The sequence below is a fragment of the Euprymna scolopes genome, chromosome 12 (genome assembly GCF_053919585.1).
Source record: "Euprymna scolopes isolate OS-2025 chromosome 12, ASM5391958v1, whole genome shotgun sequence".
NCBI classification, from domain to species: Eukaryota; Metazoa; Mollusca; class Cephalopoda; order Sepiida; family Sepiolidae; genus Euprymna; species Euprymna scolopes.
Genome location: NC_136493.1, coordinates 66,386,286 through 66,413,120, shown reverse-complemented (window position 1 = coordinate 66,413,120; position 26,835 = coordinate 66,386,286). Strand labels below are relative to the sequence as shown.

At 33.0% G+C, this 26,835-nt stretch overlaps 1 protein-coding gene across 21 annotated transcripts in view; it reads right to left on the bottom strand.

Annotated features, from left to right (window-relative positions):
* LOC145291308 (centrosomal protein of 162 kDa-like) overlaps nucleotides 1–26,835 on the bottom strand; it is a 927,819-nt gene that overhangs the window by 439,232 nt on the left and 461,752 nt on the right. For 18 of the 21 annotated variants that reach the window (XM_080137033.1, XM_080137018.1, XM_080137021.1 and 15 more), the window contains one exon: nucleotides 13,007–13,204. The exons of the other annotated variants lie outside the window; for them this stretch is intronic. In XM_080137033.1, coding sequence (XP_079993159.1) covers nucleotides 13,007–13,204 — 198 coding nt within the window. The remainder of the gene's footprint in view (nucleotides 1–13,006; nucleotides 13,205–26,835) is intronic. 21 annotated transcript variants of the gene reach the window in all.

Below are 26,835 nucleotides of genomic sequence, written 5' to 3'. Positions count from 1 at the left end.
GGTGATTTATAAAAAATTTTCCTGATATCTATGAGCCATTAGTCTGCTTGATAAGGAAACGTGTTTTCAATGGGACAACGCATACCAGTCTACCTTTGATAACCTTAAAATGAAGCTCACAGACCTGGTAATACTGGTATATCCCAATCCTAACAAGCAGCACGTGCGTGGTCCCCCTCTTGTGCTGCATATGAGATGACGTCACAAAAAATAGTGAAGAAATGATGAATGTGAGAAATGTGAAGAACTAACGTTGCCTTCACATTTTCGCCAAGTTTCAGAAAAATCTAATGAATAGAGCAAAAGTTATGGGGGTAAAAAGTGTCATTTTTTTGCAATTTTGGGGCATTTGTGATCCCTTTTGAGCTCCTGGGAATGCCAAATGCCAGTGAAAATGGACAAACGATGCAGTTTCACACCTTAAGACATGTATATTTGGATTCAGCACCATGGAAAACTACTATATAGGTATACATATCAATTCTTGAATAATATGAAAAAAGAGTTCCTAAAAGGCATGTCTTTTTAGCCCTAAAAGTTCCAGAGAAATGCGAACTGGAATTTTGCCAGGGTCACCCATACTGAATTTATATTAAGAACAATAGCCTCCACATTTTGACTAAGTTTCAGGAAAATCTAATGGATGGCTCAAACGCTATGGGGCAAAAAGTGTAATTTATGGCCATTTTGGGGTATTTTTGATCGCTTTTGATCCCCTAGGAATGCCAAATCCCAATGTAAATGGATAACAGTGCAGTTTCAGGCCTTAACATATGTATATTTGAGTTGATCACCATGAAAAACCACTATATAGTCATACATATCAAGTTGAGAAATATGAAAAAAAGAGCCACAAAAAGAGGCATTTTTAGCACTGGAAGTCCCCAGGGACACGAACCAGAATTTTGCCAGGGTTACCCATACTGGATTTATATTAAGAACAATGGGCTCCACATTTTGACCAAGTTTTAAAAAAACATCTAATGGATGGATCTAAAGTTATGGGGAAAAATGTGTCATTTTTGGCCACTTTGGGGCATTTTTGACCTCTTTTGAGCCCCTGGGGTCACAACAGGAATTTTTGTAAAAAAAAATTTTTTTACTGTGTACATCTATTTAATAAACTAAAATTTGTGGCAAAATTTAAGGAAAAACTAATGGATGGTTATCTGGCAACAGTCTGAACTAATGAACGCACAGACACCACTGAAAATATAGGTCCCTCTCCGATAAATCGGGGGACCAATAAGGACTACAGACTGTAAACTGATGCATCCAATTTTTCAATTGGGGTATGTTTGTCACAAATTGTCTATGATCAGAGAGAGGTAGAAAAAACAATTTATTTTTTATCTCATAAGCTGTGTAACACTCAGACGAGATGGTCAACAATAGAGAATGAAGCATATGCGATACACTATGCTCTTAATAAGTTAAACCACTACTTGCATAGTGCAATGTTCACTATCTATATAGATCATAGATCCATAGCATACTTGTTGAACTCACTAATATAAAATAAGAAAATTAAACATGTTAAGTATTGCTGGTTATAATTGCACCATATAATAACTGAAAGGTAAACACAATGTTTGTGCGGATCTCTTGTCACACGCTGTGGATTCAGGTCAGGACAATGATGATACCCCAGTAGAGATAGTAGGAACTATCTACTGAGCGCAATACACTCAAATCTTTTTGTAGCTGAAGGAGTTTGCATAGTATAAGAATGCAGATCACTCATCAGTAAAGCACAAACGACCTACATTATCAGGCATAGATTTAATTAAAAGATAAGAAGTTCATAAAGAGAAATTAGATTTGAAGATGAAAAACAGTAAAACGTCCAAAGTAGAACAAAATAAGTTTATATTAATAGACAAAGTAGTGTATTATATATCACAACCTAACGACAAACCATTAATTAGATTGTATGTACCGTCGCATCTTGGAAAAATGGTGTTAGTACAATATCACAACGATAATGGTCACATTGGCATAAAAAAGACATTTCATGCTATAAAACAAAAATATTTCTGGCATTGTTTATTTAAAGAAGTAAACAAATACCATTGGTAAATGTATTCTCTGCTAAATGAAAAATTTGAGGATGCAACAACCCCAAATGCAGGAATGCGATTAGCCTTCATTTCCTTTCGTGAAATTAGCCCTACCCAAAGACTCTCCCAGGTAACCAGTACATAGTTACATTTATAGGTATGTCCAGTGGTTGGCCAGAGGCTCTTGCAGTTCCTAATAATAGTGCAGAAACAGTAGTACATCTGTTGATTGATGAGATTTTTCCCCAGATTCGGGGCACCAATGCACCTTTTAAGGGATAATGTGCTTGAAAACATAAACAACCTAATGAAAAAAGTGTTTGAGGAACTAAATATACATCACATGAGCATATCATTTTATCACCTTCAAAGTAAAGTAGAAAGATTCCATAGAATGATGTAGCAGTCATGGGATATTTACATGAATCCGATGTTAATGGCTATTAGATTCCATGTGAGCGAAACGACAAAGTTTTCACCATACTACTTGCTCTACAACTGAAATGTTATTCTGTCATTAGATAACATATCGAGACCATGAAAAATATACTATAATGATGAACATCACGAAATCACTCTACAAGAGATGCATCGGACCTTTACTTTAGTTAAAAATAACATTAGGAAGGTTCGGAAAAAGAAGATAGAAAATTTGGTAAAAAAAAAAAAAACTATAGAATTCAAGATTGCGCACTTAGTTTACTACAAAAATCATCAAAAGAGAAGTAAATTAGATGTATGTTGGAAGCCGTATTATATAGTTATAGAAAAACAGGTCCTGTGTTGTATAGAATTAGGGATCAATTAATGGGCTCTGTGACAAAGATGCATACTGAACATCTCTGAGCAGCGTCTATCGAGGAATAGGACATTCCCAGCACAGAGAGGCCATTTAGGAAAACTGCATTAGCTGCTCCAAGGGAATCTAGTGATTCAGATAGTGAATCAGTTGAGGAACAGGTTGATTTTTCAATGCAGAAGTGTCAACATCAATGGGATGAGGAAGACGACAGATCACCAATAGAAAAGTAAGTTCTCATAGTATGACAGGGCAAGAACCTATTGACTTAGGGGCAAGTCATCTTCTGTTTGTGTCATTTGCAGATTCGGTGGAAAGAAGGGTCCATCTGGAAATAAATAGGATTAACACAGAGAGGGGAAAAGTGAAAAAAGATCACGAGAGAGGTAGTTGTTTAGGATGGCTAAGAACTATATTCTGTTTTTAGTCAAGCTATAAAGTTCCATGCTAAAATAAAGAGAAAAATTCTTTCTCTGTTGGTTCATTCACAAATTACATTTTGAAAGATAGCAGTGCTCTTGTTTCAACATAGTATGTGGAATGGTAAGAAGTTAAGATTTAAAGAATTAACTTGTAAGAGTATCTTGTGTAGGAGACGGGGGGGTCTCGTCGTGGGCGACGAAGCGTTTCACTGAAGAACCACAGCAACACACAGCAAACCAACAAACAATGACAGCCACGGCGCGAAGGTAACTAACAAAGCTCAGCTGACTGCACGAATAGAAACGGAACCCAACGGTCACTGTACTAATCGCCACGAACGTCAGAACCCGACTGCCTCGCACCTCCAATGGACCGATTTTTATTCCTCAAGATGGCCTAGCTAATTTGCGATCCTGCGAGATTCCGTCTCTAATAAAAGCAGGCAGGCGCCATTTTGAAACTCTTTCTTCCGCTGCCCCGACCACAGGATCAGCCACCACCCCACACGCCAGGCACACACGGACCCTCTTGCGCCGAGGGCTACGGTTAGTCTCACATAACTTGAGCAGAAACATGCTTGGCTATCGAATGTCATTTGCCCAATAATGGTAAAATGTTGATGTCATCTGTGTAAATAAAATAGATGTCAGACAATGGAGAAAGGGAGAGCAACCATGACAGGTGAGCTAAGCAACACTCTTTTTCTCCACTACAAGAACACACCCACCCTGCTCTGCATGCTGTCACTAATGTGAAAACTGTCATTTTGAAACCGCAAAGGTTATTTTAAATAAACAAAATATTTCATAATCAGCTGTGTGTGTTTTTATTATAACTGTCAACTATATATATCGAAACAATGAAAAAGTTTCACGATCAACTGCAGCGAATATATAATACCATTCTGTAAATTTTTAACAGTTTTGAGCATTATTTCTATAAAGATTTCCCTATGTATTAAAAACAGAGATGATTTTGTCTTCTAATTCCAGAATGGTAAATCTCAGAAAGCTTTCTTTGTTTTTTGTGTCTAAATTAGATTCAGTGTGTGGTCTCTTGGTTGATTTATTAGCCATTTATATATTTGTAGGAGTTCATTGTCTCTACTTCTCAACTGCTATGGAGTCCAATTTAATAGGAAATACAAGGGGAAACCCATTCGTCTTCATAGGACAGAGATAAAGTAGCAGTATACGTGCATTTGAAGAGGGGCTGTGAGCACATGCTCTTCCTTCTTACTTTACCACCCAAGAAAATAAAAACAAAAAATAATAACATCAATGTTTGTTGCATTTAAGTCATGAAGTTGATACCTTCAGACAGCTTGATCTGGTAGCATCAAGGTGAAAGAGTAATAATGGATTAGCTTATTATATTAATGACTAAAATCAGATGTTTTATTTACATATATATAGAGAGAGGAGAGTCTAATAACGAATTAGTTTATTTTTTCTTAAAAATGTAATAAAATCTATTTGGAGCAATGTATTTTTTTTGTTTTTTTTATGCTAAGAATGAAAGCATTCAATTAATGAGTAATGGCAGTTAAAGCGTTATAAAGCATTCAATTAATGAGTAAATGGAAGTTAAAAAGTTTATTATGGCTGAAAAAAAAATCAGTTAAATTTGCAAAGATATTGAATTAAAAATAAATGTAGCTAATTTTTAGTAATAATTGCATCAATTGTCACCAAAGAAAGCAAAAGTTTTCATGTGTTATTTGGCCAATAAACAAACACTGCATCGACAGTCATAATCGTATGGATAAAACTTATTGCAATAATGTTTTTGGTTTTATTTATAACTGCAAGATTGAATTAGTAATATTTTATGTAACTGGAAAATATTTCATATGTCTGCTTTTTGCAGTATTCGTAGATGTGATATTTTGTGTCTTGAATAAATGTAATAATTTTGAAATGGGACTGAAATGCATAGTTTTGTGAAACGCGCTTCAGGAAGTGTTGCGAGTGTGAAAGATTTGTTTTGGAAATGTTCAGTTATTTTCCTGATAAAGTGAAAATCACACTCAAATTGAGAACAGTAATCCAAAGAATCCAAATAATACGAATAACCAATCCTTATCTAAAAAATTCTGAAACGTTACGTTTAATTACCTAGAAAATTAGACACACTCAAAAAATTGTAGAATTTATTTTTCAGAGAAAAAAGTTTAACTGCCCTAAATTGCTAGATTGGCCTGAAAATGGGAAATCATTTTATATTAAATTCTACATTCTAAAAAAAAAATGTTTTAAATAATGGGCAATCGATAATACCCCCACTATCAAACAATCATGAGGTTGTTTGCACAGCAACTGAGAAAGCTAACATGCTTGCCCGTCAGTTTGCCTCAAACTCTACCTTGAACCCAGCAAGCCATTCTTTCCCTGATTTTCCTCTGTGGACAGAAACCACGCTAGATGATCTAAAGATCATGATATTATAAAAAACCTAGACACCTCAAAAGCATGTGGACCTTACCTCATCACAGCTGTGCTATTAAAAAAATGCTCCGCTGAAGTCACTCCTGTTCTCTCTAAACTCTTTAACAAATGCCTTAACGAATCTTGCTTTCCTGGCTGCTGGAAAACTGCTTATAAAGTATTAACTGATATTTAAAACTGCTGAAAGTATTAACTGATATTTAAAACTGCTGAAAGTATTAACTGATATTTAAACATTTTTTTGCTTCTAAATTCCTTAAATCCTGTTATAATTAAATTTTTTATTAAAAAGAATGCTTAAAGCTTATTTTGAAAAAAGTGAACACAAAAAAAACATTGTTAGCAAGAGAAAGAGTGTATATGTGCTGCATTTTTTCTTCTACCTTGTAATTTTCTCTAAACAATATTTGGAGGAAGTGCATTATGTACACCAACCACAAATGTTAAATAATATTTAACAATTTTTAAAATTTGAAAATGTGGTGCTTTATAGTATTGTGAAGTTTAAAACAATAGTCAGTGAACATCTGTTTACATTTTTATCTTTGACATGATTTGCTTAATTTAACAAATCTAAATCTGCTTTTTCTTCTATGCATTCATTCATCTAAAAAATATGATGTCCAAAAATTGAATGTGAAATTAATGATTTGTTATCCAATAAAAACATAGAATAGAGTTTATTAACAGTAGTTCGTTTCATTTCTGTTGAAATTCTGTTAAACAGTTGTGACACAGGTGATGGATACTGTCAACATCATTAATATTATTGTCATAATCATGTCAAGTTAACAATATTTTTGTCAGAATTTTTTTGCAAACATAAAGTTGCCTTTTTTTTTTTTTTTTTTAAAACATAAGAGGCACTACTTATCAAGGCTTGGAAGTCACTCGAAGATAAGGGTTAATGTGTGTACAATAGTCAATAGGATTATAGCGTAATAATCGTAAGTAGTGGAAATTTTGTAAATTGGATTACTTAGGGGGACAGTTCATTAAGAACTTATTTATGTTGGACTTGAAGACAACCAAATTGTAGTCAGCTAGAAAGCAGGCAAAGAGAAGAAAGTTCCACAGGCGTGCAGTTCTAAGAAAGAAGCCTTGTTCATGGAATCTACGTTTAGGTTTAGTCACAGATAAAGAGTAGAGGAAATTATTGATAGTGGTTTTGGCTAGACGAGTGATTTTCGTGAAAGTTTGGTGAGGGGGAACCATAGATTGGAGCTCAGATAAGCACTTGCCATGAAAATAATGATAAAGCAGAGACAAGCTTGCAAAGAAGAGAAAAGGGCACCCCCCACTAAGCTACGGAGTCTATTTTGAACTCTGTCAAGGCAGGATAAGCTGTTTCTAGCAGCTCTTGCCCAGATGTGGCAACAATACTCCATCATTTGATGTACCTGGCTTTTATATAGGTAGAGAATAGCATCAGGAGTGAGATTACCGCTGGAGTGGTAGAAGGATCCTACCAGTTTTCCAGCGACCCTGGCAACTGATTTGATGTATGTGTTCCATTTCAGATCAAGAGTAAAGGTCAAGCTCAGAAGTTTGTCAAAACATGGAGCCTCCCTGTTACAATATTTTTGTTTATAATGGGGTATGATCCCGCATAGTCAGGAGATTCTATTTATAAATGATACTGCTAGGAACTGATGATAAAAGAGATACGGTCAGTTAAAAAAACAAAAACAAAAAAACAACCCACGAATATTTCATTCATAAATAAAATAAAAAAAGCAAGAGAAAAATTGTTGAATACGGCCGCACACAAATAGAAAATAGGACAGTGTGTCATTCATAAGAATGTGTGTTAATCTCTGAATTGTTTAGAGTTAAAATTGTCAATCATAATAAATAACAATTTAGTGCCAAAAGTCGAAAGTACATTTAAAATTCTCGAGTATTAAAAGGAAGAATGAATAAATAAATAAATAAAATAAAATACACTATAGCAAAAAAGAAGGATGCAGAAATGAAAATCAAATTTATGCATTGTGAATATTTTTCGGGTTTTTTAGTGTGTTTTAATTGTTCTGGTCTTTGAAAAAGGGACAATTTTTTGTTTTGTGTTAACGGACTTTTGAAATGTATAATGTAACAAATTTTTATTTTTTTTGTTTTGTTGCAAAATTTTTAGATGTATTAAGGTATTTTCTTTTGAAAATGTGTTGATGTTGAACCATATTGTAAATTTCTACTTAATGTAAATGTTATTGTTTTCACAGCAGGAATTCAAAGTCATCAGTAAATATACATTAGATTTAAACAGTCTAGGAGAAAATAAAACTAGTTAAGACATATGGTTGGCTTACAGATTCAGTTAGAATTTTAGAAGGGGGACAAGAAATTAAAATTACGTAAACGGGTATTTAGAGAGTTTTTAGATGTGATAAGCCGTAAGAAAGATGGTTTTTTTTTTTAGCATTTGGTTTTTGTTTTTTGTTTTTTTTAGAGATCCTATAATTTTTTCCAAGAAAAGTGACTCGGTAGGGATTGATAAGCACAAGATGTGCCCCTATTCGAAAAATTTGGGAACCTGTGTTAATTAAGTGCTTAAAATAAGCTGGTTGCACGTAACGACTCCAAGCAAGTGGTAAGACTTGGCTTAATTAATAAACAGGCGTTGGAAAGAATACAAAAATTCTTAAGGGGATCAGTAAACCGATGATAGGTAGTCCCGAGGCAATCACATATAGCTTAATGAAGTAAGAGACAGGCAAAAATATGCCGTAGATTACGTAAGAAAGATATAACCTTGAATTTTTTTTAGAGACGCATGAATGTGGGATATATCTGCTGGATCTTGGAAGCTCTGGTGAGAGAAAAGAAAAATCACAAAAAATCGGGCTATTAGATAGAATTTAGTGCACAATTAAGGTGTTGTGGCGCAAAAGGTGTTAGTTATGGGTGATATTTCTAAATCCTCGTCGAAGTTTCAAGAATCCAAGCAAGGAAATCCGAGTGAATCCGTTATGAGAGAAAAAAAGGTATATCTTGATAGTTAAAGCCAACCAAGAAGATTGTTTATGAGCTTTGGTATGTCCCGTATAAGATAGTTATAGAATAAAAAAACAAAGCCATACTTGATGAGACTAACCATGTGGAAAGAGACGATCAGGACACTTTTGGGACGAAGGGAGTCGTCCATTTCAAGGGAGGTGGAAACCTCTAGTCTGCGGCATATGGGTGGCTGGAAAGTAGCTGATGTGAATCATAGGTAAAAACCCTACACCCAAAAAGTAAATGCCAAGAAGATCAGAAAGGTTCTGATCTTATAAAAATATAATAATTGTGAAGTCGGGCGAGGAGGGCTGACTGAAAGAGATTTTTTTTTTTTTTTTTAGCCTGATCTTTCCTAGCCGGGTGGTTGTGTAAATGTAGAAAAAAAAATGTACTAAATTTAAAAATGCATACATTTTTTTTTGTGAAATATGGAAGGGAGGGATGTTACATGATAAGGGCTGTCCCCTTTTCATGTAAGTATAAAAATAGAGAAATTTAGTTAAAATGAAAATGAAATAGAATAGACGAAATTCGAACCTCGTAATTTAGGTTTAGAAATAGATTACGAGACAGAATTAGCAAATGGAATGTGAAAACAAACCATTGTTTAGCTTAGAGATAGAATAGTTTCAAGAAAAGAATGTGCATTGTCAATTCTGTTATAAAAATTCAATTGAAGAATGCAACTATAAGATAATTTAATAAACATGTTTTTAACATATTGGAAAAATAGGTTACTGGGAATATAGGTTAAAATTCCTTTTGTAAACAAAGGAAAAAGTTTTGGACACACATTTCCAGAACACGTGAAAGAAGACACATGTTTTAACATGTGTATGAAAATGGGAAGTTTTCGATATAGTTAGAAACTTTAGAGTTAAGCAGAGAAACTGAGAGAGAGTTTGAGGACGACAGACGACAGTCCAGACATGGGATTCGAACATCTAGAAGCGAGACGGTCACTTTTGAAACTTAGAATGTGAAGCTTTGAATTCTTGACTCAGAAAACCACGACCGGTCGGGAGAAGAAATAAACCCATCATATGTTTTTATAAACGTCGTCTTTGTGTTGTAATTCTACTAAAAGGTAAAGTGAAGATTGTTATTATATGTCTTGTATATCATGTTTCAAAATGTCTTTACATACACGTCTCGACATCTCATGTCTATAATGTGAACACTAAGACTGTCGGAACACTGTTTCCTCACTCTAAGAGCTTCTATTACACTTCTAAGTATGAACATTTTATATATATGAATCTCGTCATAACACAGAACGCAACAACATCTCTCTCTCTTAATAAAACTCTTTTAATAAGACTCACTGTTAACAAAGAACAATAACAAGAATAATAATGAAAAACCTTTATATAACACTTTAACCGAAAATAATACCTATACGGTAGTACTTCTCCCAAAAGATAAACATGTTATTTCTACAAGATGGGTCTTTACAAAAAAGACTATATACTTTATATAGTATAGAATATTTTTCTACGTTTTCACCGACCACAAACCTAACGACAATCAAAATTTTACTGCAAATTGTTTCGCAATATGACCTAAACATCCATCAAATAAACGTAAAAAATTCTTATTTGAATGTCCCAATAGACTGTGAAATTTATATTAACCCTCCAGAGTGATTTATAATGAAAAATAAAAATAGTGTGTGGCAACTTAACAAGTCATTGAACGGTCTAAAGTGTTGGAATACAGTATTTCATGAGTATATGATTAAACAGCAAATTAGACAATGTGCTGCTGACCCCAACACAAAGACAATAAACTACTAGTTTTGGTTTTATGGTTCGATTTTTAATTGCATCAAATTGTGATATAATGTTGACTGATGTTAAGAACAAATTAAGTAAAAGATTCAAAATGATCGATCTTGGCAAAATATCCTGGTTTTGGGGGAAAGCATTTACTGAAAGGAAAAGACTTATGATGAATCAATCGAGATACATTGACAAAATACTATTAAAATTTGGAATGGGAGAATGCAAGAAACGCTCTACACTGGTCGAAAATGATATTAATAAAAATATACACACAGAATCTGAAACAATAGATGATAAATTATACCGAGAAATCATAGGCAGTCTTGTATATTTAATGACAGCAACCAGACCCGACATATGCTATACAAAACTGTCACAAAAATTATCAAGACCGACAATGAAGGATTTAAACAGAGCTAGACAAGTCCTTCGTTATTTAAAAGAAACTAAAGAACAGAAGTTAGTATTTAGAAAATCAAAAAATCCCCTAAAATTAGAAGGATTTTCGGATTCAGACTGGGGAAACAGCGAAGATCGAAAAAGTATATCTGGATATTGTTTCAGACTATCAGAAAATGGGCCTATTATTTCATGGAAATCTAAAAAGCAACCGATTGTATCTCTCTCTACGTGTGAAGCAGAATTTATCGCGATCACACACCTGACCCAGGAAGCACTCTACCTTAAAAATATCCTACAAACTATTTTAGAGTCAGAATTAACTAAAAGCCCTGTAGTAATTGTGATAATCAAGCCAGTATAGTCTTAGCACAGAACACGATAATCAGCCAAAGATCTAAGCATATAGATATAGAATACCATTTCATAAAAAACGAGGTGAAAAAGGAATCTATTATTTTGAATTACATATCATCAGAACAAAATATCGCTAATATATTCATGAAACCCGCAACAAGGATAAAGTTAAAGCGTTTTGCTTCAAAATTGTTGGGGGATTCGACTGAATCATTTTTCACGGGCCTGTATGTATATAAATTTCTATATATTAAAAAAAAAAAAATTGTCCTGGCCAAGACGTTAAACTGCATCCATTTTGTTTGTATTAATATTTTAACCCACTAATGCGTAACTAATACTTTTACTAGAAAAAAAAAAGTAACTTTTTTGCCAAACTTTTCTTTGTAAATTTCCTTTTTGACAAATAATTTTTGCATTACTTTTTTGAAAACATTTTCTGTGCGAGTTTCTTTTTGACAAATACTTTTTGCATGCTTATTTTAAGGTGCGCATAAATTACAATTGACTTTTATTTTTTCTGCACATTAGTTTTCTTTCTTATTTATCAAAAATGTCCTATTTTTTTCTTTGCATTGTTTTAATTAACAAAACAAAAAAAATCCTTTTTAAACAGGTACATATTGCATGTATCATTATTTATATGTATGCGTTTTATTTGAACAAAACACTGCATAATAAAATTTAAGAAATGGTTTTCACATACCCATCCCTTTTTAAGGTAAAAATATGTTCCATTTTTTAATTTTTTTTATTTTTCTTCTCTGTACACATATATATATGTATATCTGTTTGACATTTGAAAAAAATTAAAGATGGCGTCTTTTTACATGCTAAAATTTTAAGATCCAAATGATTTCTGATTTTGTTATGTATAATTGAATATAAAAATATTTATTTTGAGCAGAATGAACATAAGGGACTTCCCCCATTATAAAAAATAGGGGGGATGCTACAATATTTTTGTTTATAATGGGGTATGAACCCGCATAGTCGAGAGATTCTATTTATAAACGATACTGCTAAGAACTGACGAATCGAATTAATTCAAGTTCTGCTACCAACCAATCAGAAACCAGAATTGCTCCATAAATATTAAACCTTTCTGTAGCAATTTCGCATATGTTTTCTCCGTCTCAACACAGGATGAATCTTTTGCTCTGTGGATTCCAACTCCAGTTCTGTCTACTGCAAACCAGTCACCTCCCAGGACTTGTGTAGACCAACGAACCATCGGAAACTGTTCTGAAACTAAACATGATTTACACTTCTAGACTCCCCAAAACGAGAGCCATTCATTTCAATTGATGCCAGATGGGGATCAGAGCGGTGATGATGTAAAGATAGGAGCTTGGTTTTAGATGCATTAAAAGTAACCAGCCACCGCTTTCCCCATTGTACTAAGTGTTCAAAATCAGAGAAGAAAGAGTCAGAAATAACTTGGTCACTTACAGCATTTGATGTGTTGCGATTTATTTATATTTATTTATATATGAGTTCATTTTATTTATATAGAGATATAGTCATACTAATACATGTGCAAAAAGAAATCTGAGCTTAAAACATCATTTAAATATAAAACTCATACTACACAAGTAAAATAACAACAATATCTTGACTTTGTAACAGATACCAAAAATTTTGTACCAAAGTATACCCGACAACCAAAAAGAAATTATTGCATGTGAAACTTAATGTGGTAAAATGTATGTTTATATTTAATAAAAATCTCACCAACAATAACTGCACAGTCATCATTTTCTGAGATTCCAATTTTATCTGGTAACTTGATTACTGTTTCTGCAGGTTTCAAAATTCTCTGAATATCAGGTAGAGGTAACACCTTAGGTGGTAATGCTGATGACATGTCAATATTCTGCAAGGCAATGTGCAAGTCTTCCATCTCTTGGCTTGTGATGATACCACTATTGTCTAGAAACAGTTGGAAGCATATACGTCAATTACTTAAAAAATATGCATATCAAAATATTTGAGATTTGTAATTTAAAAAATGAAATGAAAAGGAAAAAGATAATTTATATTTTGTTAACTAGTGAGAAAAGATGACAGATACAAAACTGTGAGTATTCAGTTAGAACTTTGAAATGGCCACTCAACTGCAGATAAGACAAATGGAGATATAAAGATATTTCTTCCTAGAGTTATCTGAATAAGCAAAGGATAATGAAAATGCTTAGTATTGGATTTTGTTTGACAGCTCAGAATCTACTGTTGGGTCATTTAGAGCCAAAAGGCTTATATTTATAATACTTCTAATTTGTAACATTTTCTATAGGTATTATTTTTTGAAACAGAGAACTAATATTTACTTCATATGTGTTTCTATTTTGTGAACTCAATCATTAGGTGTTTTAATGTTATATGTTGACTGTAAAAGATGCGTTTGAGTGCAGCCACATGTTCAAACAAATATGCACACATGATCTTGTGAGACCAAATATGCACACGTTATCTTGTGCAAGCAAATATGCAGATTCTAGTAAACATCATGTTTTTTCTTTGTCCTTCAAATAGGTTTTCGTGTTTTTGCTTTTAATTATGAATTGGTGTTTATAAAGTTTGGTTTGTCATTTTCATCTGGTACATTCTTTTATTTTCCCTTTTAAGTTTGTGGATGAGCTTTCAGTATTCGCTGTGTGTCAACCTTTTCATTGCCTGGTATATCAATATGGCTTGGTATCAAAGCTAGAACAATTGTCTTTTGTGTTTCAGTTATTTTATATTTGTTTATTATCTTTGTAATGTAAGGATAGTCGAGTTCCCCTTCTCTCATCATCATAAGGCAAGACAAAGAATGTGTGTATTGCTTCAATTTACGAGGTGCCTTAAATAAGTTTACAGATTTTTTTCGTACAGGCATTTAATTCATTGTTGTAGACTCTTGAAAATTCAGTACATGTAAAGATGTATAGCAATAACAATATACATTGTGCAGTGGGATTTCAGGCATCCCTGACATTGTTACGAGGCGGATTATTTTTTCCTGGTGTAGGAAACTTGTTGGAGACTTACCAGCCTGTAGCTGGCTGCGTGTAGCTGTGGGTGTCATCAAACACAAAGCGAATTTTGTAACCACAGGTTGGGATGATGTGCTTGATGATGCTCTTCTAATTCTGATGGTAACTGAGACCCTAGAGGGAGTCAACAAGGAGGAACCTGCCCGTGGAAAATGGTGTGTTGATGCAGACCACATAAATGTGTAAGTCGACACTAGTTCATTGACATTGGGAGTTGCATTAGAGCAAAGAGGGAATGTGTTTGAAAACGCATGTTGGCTGCAACCCGTGAGTGATGCTCAGCACTTCAACTTAGCAGAGCTGGACGTTGTTGTAAAGGGAATAAATCTCGCACTGCAATGGCAATCGAAGAAACTGCACCTGTACATGGATTCTCTCTGCATCTATCACTGGGTGTCTGATACGCTTTCAGGACGGACAAGAATCCGCACTAAGGCAGCCAGCGAAATGTTGATCTGGCAAAGGCTAGATATGCTGAAGAGTCTGGTCTCTGAGTATGGACTATTAGTAGGGGTAATGCTGGTAACAGCACATTGTAATCGTGCCGACCAACTAACCCGTGTACCTCACAGATGGTATGGAGCCATGAAGATGGGTGTGGAGCACACAGCTCGATCTTGCGCAGTTGCAATTGACATGATTAGCCCATGTCAAATACAAAAGATTCATGCACAGAGTGGATATCCAGGTGTCACGAGAACAGTGTATTTTGCATGTGGACCCAACAATGACAAAGGCAGATGTCAGGCAGATTGTCAGGCACTGTGAGGCGTGTCAGTGTATTGATCCTGCACCAGAGCAATGGCGAAAAGGACGCTTGGACGTCAAGAAGGTGTAGCAGCGGGTGGCAATGGACATTACCCATTACAGTGGTAAATCCTTTCTAACTCTTATCGATTGTGGACCCACACGTTTTGCGGTATGGCGACACATGATTAGACAGGACTTGGCAAGTGTTGTTCGCATCTTGTCATCCATCTTTTTTGAGCGTGGTGCGCCGGAAGAGATCTTAACAGATAACGATGCTGCTTTTTGCAGCCAACAAGTTCGGCAGCTGTTAGATGAATGGGGCGTCCGACTACAGTTGCGATGCGCTCATGTCCCATCAGGGAATGGTATTGCTGAGAGGAGCCACTGTAGCATTAAGAGAATTGCTGCCAGAAAGCAATGTACCATTACGGACACCACGTATTGGTATAACGTCACGCCAAAGGATGGGGAAATTACCTACAACAGCGCCGGTCAATGCCATATACACATATCATGTTAGACTAAAGGGAATTGATGCTGCACAGCCAGTCAACCAGAAAAGACATGCTAAATATGAGGTAGGGGATCCAGTTTGGGTGAGACCACCTGTAAACCGGTGCACCACCAAATTCAAGCAAGGACGAATCTCTGTGGTGATCAGCCAGCAGTCGGTTCTAGTTGATGGAACTGCGGGCCATGTGCGTGATCTTCGCCCGACTTCTGAGGTGCATCATACAACAACTACAGAGGAGAGAAATGAATCCTCATGTGATGAGCTACTGATGAACGAAATCAACAGACCAGAGAGTGATGATTATAGTTCATCTGACATGGCAGAAACAGAATCAGAATCAGAACCTGAATCAGAGCCAGAGCCAGAACCCAGGAATCTGCACGTTCACAAAAGTAAGTGGACTAGGAGACCAACCCTGCAGTGCACTCTGTGTGATCATCAGATCAGGGGGAGTGTAATACGAGAGTAGCAAGTGTCTGCGTATTTGTGTATTGTGTAGATGTGCATACGAGCGGTGGCGTGATGGAGGAGGGACGGACTTGGCGCAGGGAAGTGTTGGGTGGGAAAAGAGAAAAAAAGATGGCACCTGGTGTTTTATAAACTGTGGTCTCGCGAGATTGCAAGATCACAAGAAAACAGAGGACCCACATGCAAATGAGATCGGATGAAAAACTGCATAAAAAGCAAGCTTGAGTGAGAGGAAGAAACAGTGTTATTTACAGTCACAAGCCTATTGTGTTACTATTGCGAGCATTGGTGACGATTGAAGTTGAATTCGATACAGCTGCAGCAGGAATTGAAATACACTCTACTAAAGCTAGTGAATTTCAAAAATATAATCTGTACATGAGAACACTTTAGAAGAACCATATGCAATAAAATTCTATTTTAAACAAAAAATGCCAAAGAAACATATGGAATGCTTCAGACTGCTTTTTCACCATATTGCATGAATCGACCATCAGTTTTTAAGTGATATAAGAGATTCAAGGAAGGCAGGGAGTCTGTGAGGAATGATGAGAGATGTCGGAAGAGTAAGTCAGAAACATCAGAGTTGATTGGCCAAATAAAGAATTTCATGGATAAGGACTGTCGTGTGTCTATAGAGACAATAGGTTCAGAGTTTGATATCAGTGTGAGAACTGCATACAAAATTATTTGCAAGGAACTGAAGATGTGGAAAATTTGCACAAAGTTTGTCCCAAGGGTGCTCAGAGAAGATCAAAAAGAAAGATAATGTCATGACAAGAAGGGAGATGGTTGAGCTGATCAATTCAGATCTTGCAGTTCTTAATGCTCTGGTGACCTGCGATGAAAGCTGGATCTACTGTTATGACCCAGAGACTACAATACAGAATTCCTAGTGGAAGCATGTTAGCTCTCCCAGACTCAAGAAGGCCAGACAAAGCAAATCCACCCAGAAACTTATGATGATCCCGTTTTTGACAACACAGGCATGATCTACATGCACTGTGTTTCCACTGGACAGACAGTGAACAATGAATACTATGTTGAGGTTTTAAAGAAGTTCAGTAAGAGATTCCATCAGAAGAGGTCAGCACTCTTCAAATCGGGTCAGTGGCATTTTCAGCAGGACAATTTTGGAGTCCACAACTCCATCCTTGTCACAGACTATTTGACCAAAATGGGCATCAAGACAATTGCTCATCCTCTATATAGTCCAGATCTTGCTCCCTGTGACTAAGTTATTCTCTAAGTTCAAGGAAAACCTTACAGGCTGTTGTTATGAGACAATTGAGGAGATGAAAGAGGCTGTGATGAAGGCCATTGACATGCAAGAGAACTTCCATCGGTCTTCCAGAAGTTGTTGGAATGGTACAAAAAGTGCATTGCAGCCAGAAGAGATTACTTCAAAGGGGACTAAAGTTCCATATGCGTACTATCAATAAAATTACCCATACGAAAAAGTCTGCAAACTTATTAAAGACACCTCATATGTCAATCTGTTACACTTCTGCTTTCTATTGCCTTCTATAAATTAAATTACCTTTACAAACATGCTACATAATATTTCAAACAAACTACATTAACCACTTATGTTTTTGTCTTTTTTAAATTTTTTTATGATTTTGAGTGCCATTTCTATGACTTATAATTCGGCTAAGAATATTAATGCATAATTAGGTATTCAAATCTAAATACAATTTTGCCCATTTATAAATACTATACTTGTTCCTTTGCTGCCTTTGTATATTTCTATGTAATCAAGCCTGAACACTTGCGCTACAGCGACAGTAGCAATATAAGAGCGATTAAAAAGTAAATTGACGTCAAACATCACGCTATTCTGCAGTTTTTAAATACGTGTTTAATTAGATCAAATTGTATTAACTGCGGGATAGTTGTTTTGAGTTTGTTCACTCAAACTCGCCCTTTTATTAGGGAAGTGTCTCCAAATGAAAGCAACTGTCTGATATGACGATGAAAAGATGACATTGACCCAACATTACATCGCTTTTATGGAGACCACCAGCCGTGGGCCAGGGAGGTGATTATTTGAATCGAGTTTCGCTTTTTTTATACCGAAAAATGAAAGCAACACGCGGTGATCCAAAAATCTGGAATATTTAGCATTTCAAAGCTGTGCAAATTAAATAGACAGGCGACCCCCATTGTTAACTCGTAGATATTATGATTTAAACGTCATATAAAAAGTCTTAAGAATGAGCTACCCCCCTCCCCCCCAAAAAAAAGCCTTTTGCGGACATACAGAAAAAGTGCACGCACTAACACACATTTTTGCTTTTATATAATTCACGAAAAAAATCTAATCGTTTTTGAAATTCCCTTAATTGTATTTCCACTTTTCTGCTGTACCAAATTTTTTCGCTACACAAAAACTTTTGACTATATAATGGTATATTTCAAAACAACAATTCCACGGGAATCGGAATCGTACTTGGTATCGGAATCGTTGATCAACATTTTCCCGGAATCGGAATCGGGAAAAATTTAGGAAAACCTTATATTGTTTCACAGGCACCTACTTGTAATTGCAGAGATTACTATCTTATCATTCTTAAAAAAAATAGCAGAAGAAAAAAATAGCAAATATATAAAGCTAATTTGAAAACATTCACCAGCTTATACCAAACAGAAATTGCTAACAATCCTTTAACCCATTTTACGCAAACATTAATCAAAATGGCTACAAAAGCAATGGCAAAACCTTCAAGAAACTCTCCCAAAAAACAAATCCTTGGTTCAGAGAAACTTGCTCTTTCTTCCCTTTTCTTTCCTTTCCCACCATCTGAATTTTTGTGGCATGTCAACCCATTTTTGTTTTTTTTTTGTTTTTTTAAGATTCTAACCAGGGATGATCACCCCGACTTAGCTTCTCCCAGCCCATAACAACATACGAGGGGTGTATGAAAAATTTTAAGCATCGTGTAGAAGAAGCGTTGATGCATGGTTAAACCCATAATTTTTTGTACAGACGTTTGTATGTATTTTTGTCATTTTTTGAAATTCTATCATGTTTCTTAGTATTTTTTTCAGATTTTTGAATAAGCGTGAGTCAAGAATTTAGTGAAAAATGGAGAAAACAGAAAATCGTGCAGTCATCAAGAATTTGCATTTGAAAGGCATGACTGCCTCAGAAATTCATGAAGACATTGTGAGAACATTAGCAGAGTGTGGCCCATCAGATTGGATCAGAGAATTCAAGCGTGGCAGAGACAGCATTGAAGATGACCCAAGGTCAGGAAGACCCCCCAACTGCAACAACCAAGGATAACCTTGACCTTGCTCTGCAGATGGTCATGGAAGATCATAGAATATCATGCCGCCAGATAGCAGAGAGACTTGAGATATCCATTGAGTGAGTAGACAAAATTTTGACCAAAGAACTGGGATTCTCTAAGGTGGGTCCCTCGTCTTTTGACAGCTGAACAGAAATGCACCAGGTGCACTGAGTCCAAGAGCAATCTTGAACTGTTTGAAGCTGATAAAGACAATTTTCTTGCTCGATTCATCATTATGGATGAAAGCTGGGTTCATCACTACCAACCTGAAACCAAAGAACAATCAAAGCAGTGGAAGCACACGTCATCTCCGACCTCCAAAAAGGCCAAGGTCATTCCTTCAGCTGGCAAGGTCATGGCCTCGGTTTTCTGGGATTCCCAGGGTGTCATATTGATCGAATACCTTGAGAAGGGCCACACAGTGACTGGACAGCATTATTCTGGTCAACTGAAGCGCCTACGGGAAGCAATCAAAGAAAAAAGGCTAGGAATGCTCACAATAGGAATCCTCTTCCACCACGATAATGCACCAACCCACACTTCATGATTGTGGATCTGAACTTATTTGCCAGACTTGGCCCCCTCTAACTTTCATCTGTTCCCCCAAATAAAAAAAACCTTGGCTGGTCGCCATTTTGCAAGTGATGATGACATTATAGCTGCAGTCGAGGAGTTTCTTGAGTCCTAAACAAAGGCATTCTTCTACACCGGGAGAAAAGGTCTCCAGCACCGTTGAAGCAAGTGTTCAGCCAATGAGGGGGACTATGTTGAAAAATAAATTATCAAAACTCATTCTTTTTAGTTTTTCTGATGCTTAAAACTTTTCATACACCCCTCGTATATTCCATATTATATTCATTTGTTTATTTTATTTTTTGGAAATAGCAGAAAAATAGATCGGCAATGACAATTTAATAGACCTATAGCTGGCAGTGAATGTGTAAATGACATTTAAAAGATCAAAAAGGCAAATAGTGTTCAAGAAGACAATAAATAACTACACAAACCTTAAGTCGGATTTTCAACAACGTACTGTCCAGTGGCAAGAAAACAAAATCAGTTTGGATGATTTTTAAGTTTAGTCACTCGCCCTAAGTTAAGGGGTCAGATTTTCAACAATGTGCAGTCTAGTGAAAGCAAAGCTAAGTCCATTTAGGTTTGTTTCTGTTTTCTGACTGCCTCTGGCTCACTGTGTTGAGAACTCAAGGCCATAACTTCGCCCTTCTTATCAAGAGAATTTAACTCCCAATCCTCAATGACACATTATCAGTAATATATTCTACAATTCCCAACTAATGTAGAATACATTATAAGATTATGAATGACTAATAAACTTTTAGATTCGCCTGTCTTTTTCTTCTTCATCTATTTTCTACCTCTTCCTGCTATCATAAATAGGAGTTTTCTCCTCCCTTTTCTGGACTGACCCTAAAAAATATAAATACTCTTTATCTGTTTAATCTATTATCAGTCTCAACTACAAAACCTGATTAATGATGTCTTGTCTCTGATATTGTGAAATTCATAACTCAATTTATGATGACAATAAAAATGAAACTGACAGCCATATCTTCAGAGACCACACTCAATGAAATATTTTAACATGCCTAGATAAAGGGCTATTATGCTTTTTATCAAAAATGTTATTTCTTCAGGTCTCTTGTATGAAAGGCTTTCTCTTTATTATCAACTTAATAATTCCTTTTTATCATTCCAAATCACTGAAAGGTTCTCTTGAAAAGAAATAGGATAATCCACTTTCTTTTACAACTTGCTATGAGCAACTAACGCTGTTTAAAGTCTTTTTCCTTCCCTTTCTCTTTCTTCATGACATTATTTTATGGCATATCAACCATTTTGGTTATTTAATGCTGATACATACTTCAAGTTCTTATATTTATATCTTCAAATAATTTTTTGTTCATATGCTTAATTGATGCTTTTTTTCTTTGCTAGGTGCATTTAGAGTTTTTGTAACTTTTCATATTGGTTCATTTTAGAGTTTTTGTAACTTTTCATATTGGTTCATTTTAGAGTTTTTATAACTTTTCATATTGTGCATTCAGAGATTTTGTGACTAATTTGTTTGGATTTTGTGATTGGTGTATTTGAAGTTTTTGTAACTTTTCATATTGATTCATTAAGTGTTCAGAGATTTTGTGCCTTTTAATATAGGTGCATTTAAAGTTTTTGTAACTTTTCATATTGTGCATTTAGAGATTTTTAAACTTTTTATAATGGTCCATTTAAAGTTTTTGTAACTTTTCATATTTGTTCATTTAGAGTTTTTGTAACTTTTTATATTGGTGCATTTAGAGTTTTTGTAACTATTCATATTAGTGCATTTAAATTTTTTGTAACTATAGAGGTTCATCAGGAGTTTTTGTAACTTTTCATATAAGGGGATTTAAAGGTTTGTGACTTTTCATATTATGCATTTAGAGTTTTTGTAACTTTTTATGTGGTGGATTTAGAGTTTTTGTAACATTTCATATTAGTGCATTTTGAGGTTTTGTAACTTTTCGTATTGATTCCCTTAGAGAATTTGTAACTTTTAATATTGGTGCATTTGGAGTTTTTTTTAACTTTGGATATTGGTGCATTTGAGATTTTGTAACTTTTCATATAGATTCACCTGGATGTTTTGTAACATTTCATATTAGTTCATTTAGAGTTTTTGTAACTTTTCAAATTGGTTCATTTTAATTTTTTGTATCTTTTCATATCGGTGCATTTAGAGATTTTCTAACATTTCATATTGGGACATTTAAAGTTTTTGTGATTTTTCATATTATGCATTTAGACTTTGTAACCTTTCATACTGGTGCCTTTAAAGATTTTGTAACTTTTCATATTGGTGCATTTAAAGTTTTTGTAACTTTTCTATATTGGTATATTTAGAGTTTTTGTAACTTTTCTATATTGGTATATTTAGAGTTTTTGTAACTTTTCTATATTGGTATATTTTAGAGTTTTTGTAACTTTTCATATTGGTGCATTTAAAGTTTTTGTAACTTTTCTATATTGGTATATTTAGAGTTTTTGTAACTTTTCTATATTGGTATATTTAGAGTTTTTGTAACTTTTCTATATTGGTATATTTTAGAGTTTTTGTAACTTTTCATATTGTGCATTCAGAGATTTTGTGACTAATTTGTTTGGATTTTGTGATTTGTGCCTTTGAAGTTTTTGTAACTTTTCATTAAGTGTTTTTGTAACTTTTCATTAAGTGTTTTTGTAACTTTTCATTAAGTGTTTTTGTAACTTTTCATATATTGAATCATGAAGTGTTCAGAGGTTTTGTGCCTTTTTAATATAGGTGCATTTAAAGTTTTTATGACTTTTCATATTGTGCATTTAGAGATTTTTAAACTTTTTATAATGGTTCATTTATAGTTTTTGTAACTTTTAATGTTGCTACTTTTAGAGATTTTTCTAACTTTTAATATAGGTTCATCTGGATGTTTTGTAACTTTTCAAATTGGGGCATTAAAAGTTTTTGTGACTTTTCAGATTTTATAACTATTCAGATTAGTTCATTTGGAGATTTTGTAACTTTTGATATTGGTTTATGTAGAGTTTTTGTAACTTTTAATATTGCTTCATTTAGAGTTTTTGCAATTTCTCATATTGGTTCACTAAGAGTTTTTGTAACTTTTTGTATTGGTTCATTTATAATAACTTTTCGTATTGGTTCATTTATAATAACTTTTCGTATTGGTTCATTTATGGTAACTTTTCATATTGGTTTATGTAAAGTTTTTGTAACTTTTCATATTGGTTTATGTAGAGTTTTTGTAACTTTTCATATATGTGTTCATTTAGAGTTTTTATAAATTTTAATTTTGGTTCATTTAGACCTTTTGTAACTTTGCTGGTACATTTTAAGTTTTTGTAACTTACCGTTTTGGTGGTAAAAATAGATTTTGTTGTATATTCTGACTTTTTAAAGAAAGTTCATGATTGTTTTGTTTTGATTTCTTTAAATATTTTTCAAATTTTCGTTTATTTTTTTAATCCTCAAATATATTTTTTATATTGAGTATATATCTACATTGGCACTTTTGTTGTTGTTCTTGTTTTAATAAATAATTATGGGTTAGAAGTGAATGTCCAGTGTGGAATCAATTTAATGACTTCTCTTCTCTTTGTTGATTTTTTTGTGTCAATTTTTTGAGGGCGAGTTTGTTTAGTTTCCATGACTGTTGCCATTTTTTTTTAAAAAGTATTTATTGTTGGTTTTATGTACGTGTAAGGATTTGGAGTTTTTTTTTATCGTCATTTTTTTTTTTAAGTATTTATTGTTGGTTTTATGTACGTGTAGGCTTTGGAGTTTTTTTTTATCGTCATTTTTTTTTTTTAAGTATTTAGTTTTGGTTTTATGTACGTTAAGGCTTTGGAGTTTTTTTTTATTGTCATTTTTTTTTTTTAAGTATTTATTGTTGGTTTTATGTACGTTAAGGCTTTGGAGTTTTTTTTATCGTCATTTTTTTTTTTTAAGTATTTATTGTTGGTTTTATGTACGTGTAAGGATTTGGAGTTTTTTTTTATCGTCATTTTTTTTTTAAGTATTTATTGTTGGTTTTATGTACGTGTAAGGATTTGGAGTTTTTTTTTATCGTCATTTTTTTTTAAAAAGTATTTATTGTTGGTTTTATGTACGTGTAAGGATTTGGAGTTTTTTTTTATCGTCATTTTTTTTTTTAAGTATTTATTGTTGGTTTTATGTACGTGTAGGCTTTGGAGTTTTTTTTTATCGTCATTTTTTTTTTTTAAGTATTTATTGTTGGTTTTATGTACGTTAAGGCTTTGGAGTTTTTTTTTATCGTCATTTTTTTTTTAAGTATTTATTGTTGGTTTTATGTACGTGTAAGGATTTGGAGTTTTTTTTATCGTCATTTTTTTTTAAAGTATTTATTGTTGGTTTTATGTACGTGTAAGGATTTGGAGTTTTTTTTTATCGTCATTTTTTTTTTTAAGTATTTATTGTTGGTTTTATGTACGTGTAAGGATTTGGGTTTTTTTTTTTATCGTCATTTCTTTTTTTAAGTATTTATTGTTGGTTTTATGTACGTGTAAGGATTTGGAGTTTTTTTTTATCGTCATTTTTTTTTTTAAAGTATTTATTGTTGGTTTTATGTACGTGTAAGGCTTTGGAGTTTTTTTTATCGTCATTTTTTTTTTAAAGTATTTATTGTTGGTTTTATGTACGTGTAAGGATTTGGAGTTTTTTTTATCGTCATTTTTTTTTTTAAGTATTTATTGTTGGTTTTATGTACGTGTAAGGATTTGGAGTTTTTTTTTATCGTAATTTTTTTTTTTAAGTATTTATTGTTGGTTTTATGTACGTGTAAGGATTTGGAGTTTTTTTTTATCGTCATTTTTTTTTTTAAGTATTTATTGTTGGTTTTATGTACGTGTAAGGATTTGGAGTTTTTTTATCGTAATTTTTTTTTAAAGTATTTATTGTTGGTTTTATGTACGTGTAAGGATTTGGAGTTTTTTTTTATCGTCATTTTTTTTTTTAAGTATTTATTGTTGGTTTTATGTACGTGTAAGGATTTGGAGTTTTTTTTTATCGTCATTTTTTTTTTTAAGTATTAATTGTTGGTTTTATGTACGTGTAAGGATTTGGAGTTTTTTTTTATCGTCATTTTTTTTTTTTAAGTATTTATTGTTGGTTTTATGTACGTGTAAGGATTTGGAGTTTTTTTTTATCGTCATTTTTTTTTTTAAGTATTTATTGTTGGTTTTATGTACGTGTAAGGATTTGGAGTTTTTTTTTATCGTCATTTTTTTTTTGTAAGTATTTATTGTTGATTTTATGTACGTTAAGGCTTTGGAGTTTTTTTTTATCGTCACTTTTTTTTAAAGTATTTATTGTTGGTTTTATGTACGTGTAAGGATTTGGAGTTTTTTTTTATCGTCATTTTTTTTTTTAAGTATTTATTGTTGGTTTTATGTACGTGTAGGCTTTGGAGTTTTTTTTTATCGTCATTTTTTTTTTTAAGTATTTAGTTTTGGTTTTATGTACGTTAAGGCTTTGGAGTTTTTTTTTATTGTCATTTTTTTTTTTTAAGTATTTATTGTTGGTTTTATGTACATTAAGGCTTTGGAGTTTTTTTTTATCGTCATTTTTTTTTTTTAAGTATTTATTGTTGGTTTTATGTACGTTAAGGCTTTGGAGTTTTTTTTATCGTCATTTTTTTTTTTAAGTATTTATTGTTGGTTTTATGTACGTGTAAGGATTTGGAGTTTTTTTTTATCGTCATTTTTTTTTTTAAGTATTTATTGTTGGTTTTATGTACGTGTAAGGATTTGGAGTTTTTTTTTATCGTCATTTTTTTTTAAAAAGTATTTATTGTTGGTTTTATGTACGTGTAAGGATTTGGAGTTTTTTTTTATCGTCATTTTTTTTTTTTAAGTATTTATTGTTGGTTTTATGTACGTGTAGGCTTTGGAGTTTTTTTTTATCGTCATTTTTTTTTTTAAGTATTTATTGTTGGTTTTATGTACGTTAAGGCTTTGGAGTTTTTTTTTATCGTCATTTTTTTTTTAAGTATTTATTGTTGGTTTTATGTACGTGTAAGGATTTGGAGTTTTTTTATCGTCATTTTTTTTTTAAGTATTTATTGTTGGTTTTATGTACGTGTAAGGATTTGGAGTTTTTTTTTATCGTCATTTTTTTTTTTAAGTATTTATTGTTGGTTTTATGTACGTGTAAGGATTTTGATTTTTTTTTTATCGTCATTTTTTTTTTTAAGTATTTAATGTTGGTTTTATGTACGTGTAAGGCTTTGGAGTTTTTTTTATCGTCATTTTTTTTTAAAGTATTTATTGTTGGTTTTATGTACGTGTAAGGATTTGGAGTTTTTTTTTATCGTCATTTTTTTTTTTAAGTATTAATTGTTGGTTTTATGTACGTGTAGGCTTTGGAGTTTTTTTTTATCGTCATTTTTTTTTTTTAAGTATTTATTGTTGGTTTTATGTACGTTAAGGCTTTGGAGTTTTTTTTTATTGTCATTTTTTTTTTTTAAGTATTTATTGTTGGTTTTATGTACATTAAGGCTTTGGAGTTTTTTTTTATCGTCATTTTTTTTTTTTAAGTATTTATTGTTGGTTTTATGTACGTTAAGGCTTTGGAGTTTTTTTTATCGTCATTTTTTTTTTTAAAGTATTTATTGTTGGTTTTATGTACGTGTAAGGATTTGGAGTTTTTTTTTATCGTCATTTTTTTTTTAAGTATTTATTGTTGGTTTTATGTACGTGTAGGCTTTGGAGTTTTTTTTTATCGGCATTTTTTTTTTTTAAGTATTTAGTTTTGGTTTTATGTACGTTAAGGATTTGGAGTTTTTTTTTATTGTCATTTTTTTTTTTTAAGTATTTATTGTTGGTTTTATGTACATTAAGGCTTTGGAGTTTTTTTTTATTGTCATTTTTTTTTTTTAAGTATTTATTGTTGGTTTTATGTACGTGTAAGGATTTGGAGTTTTTTTT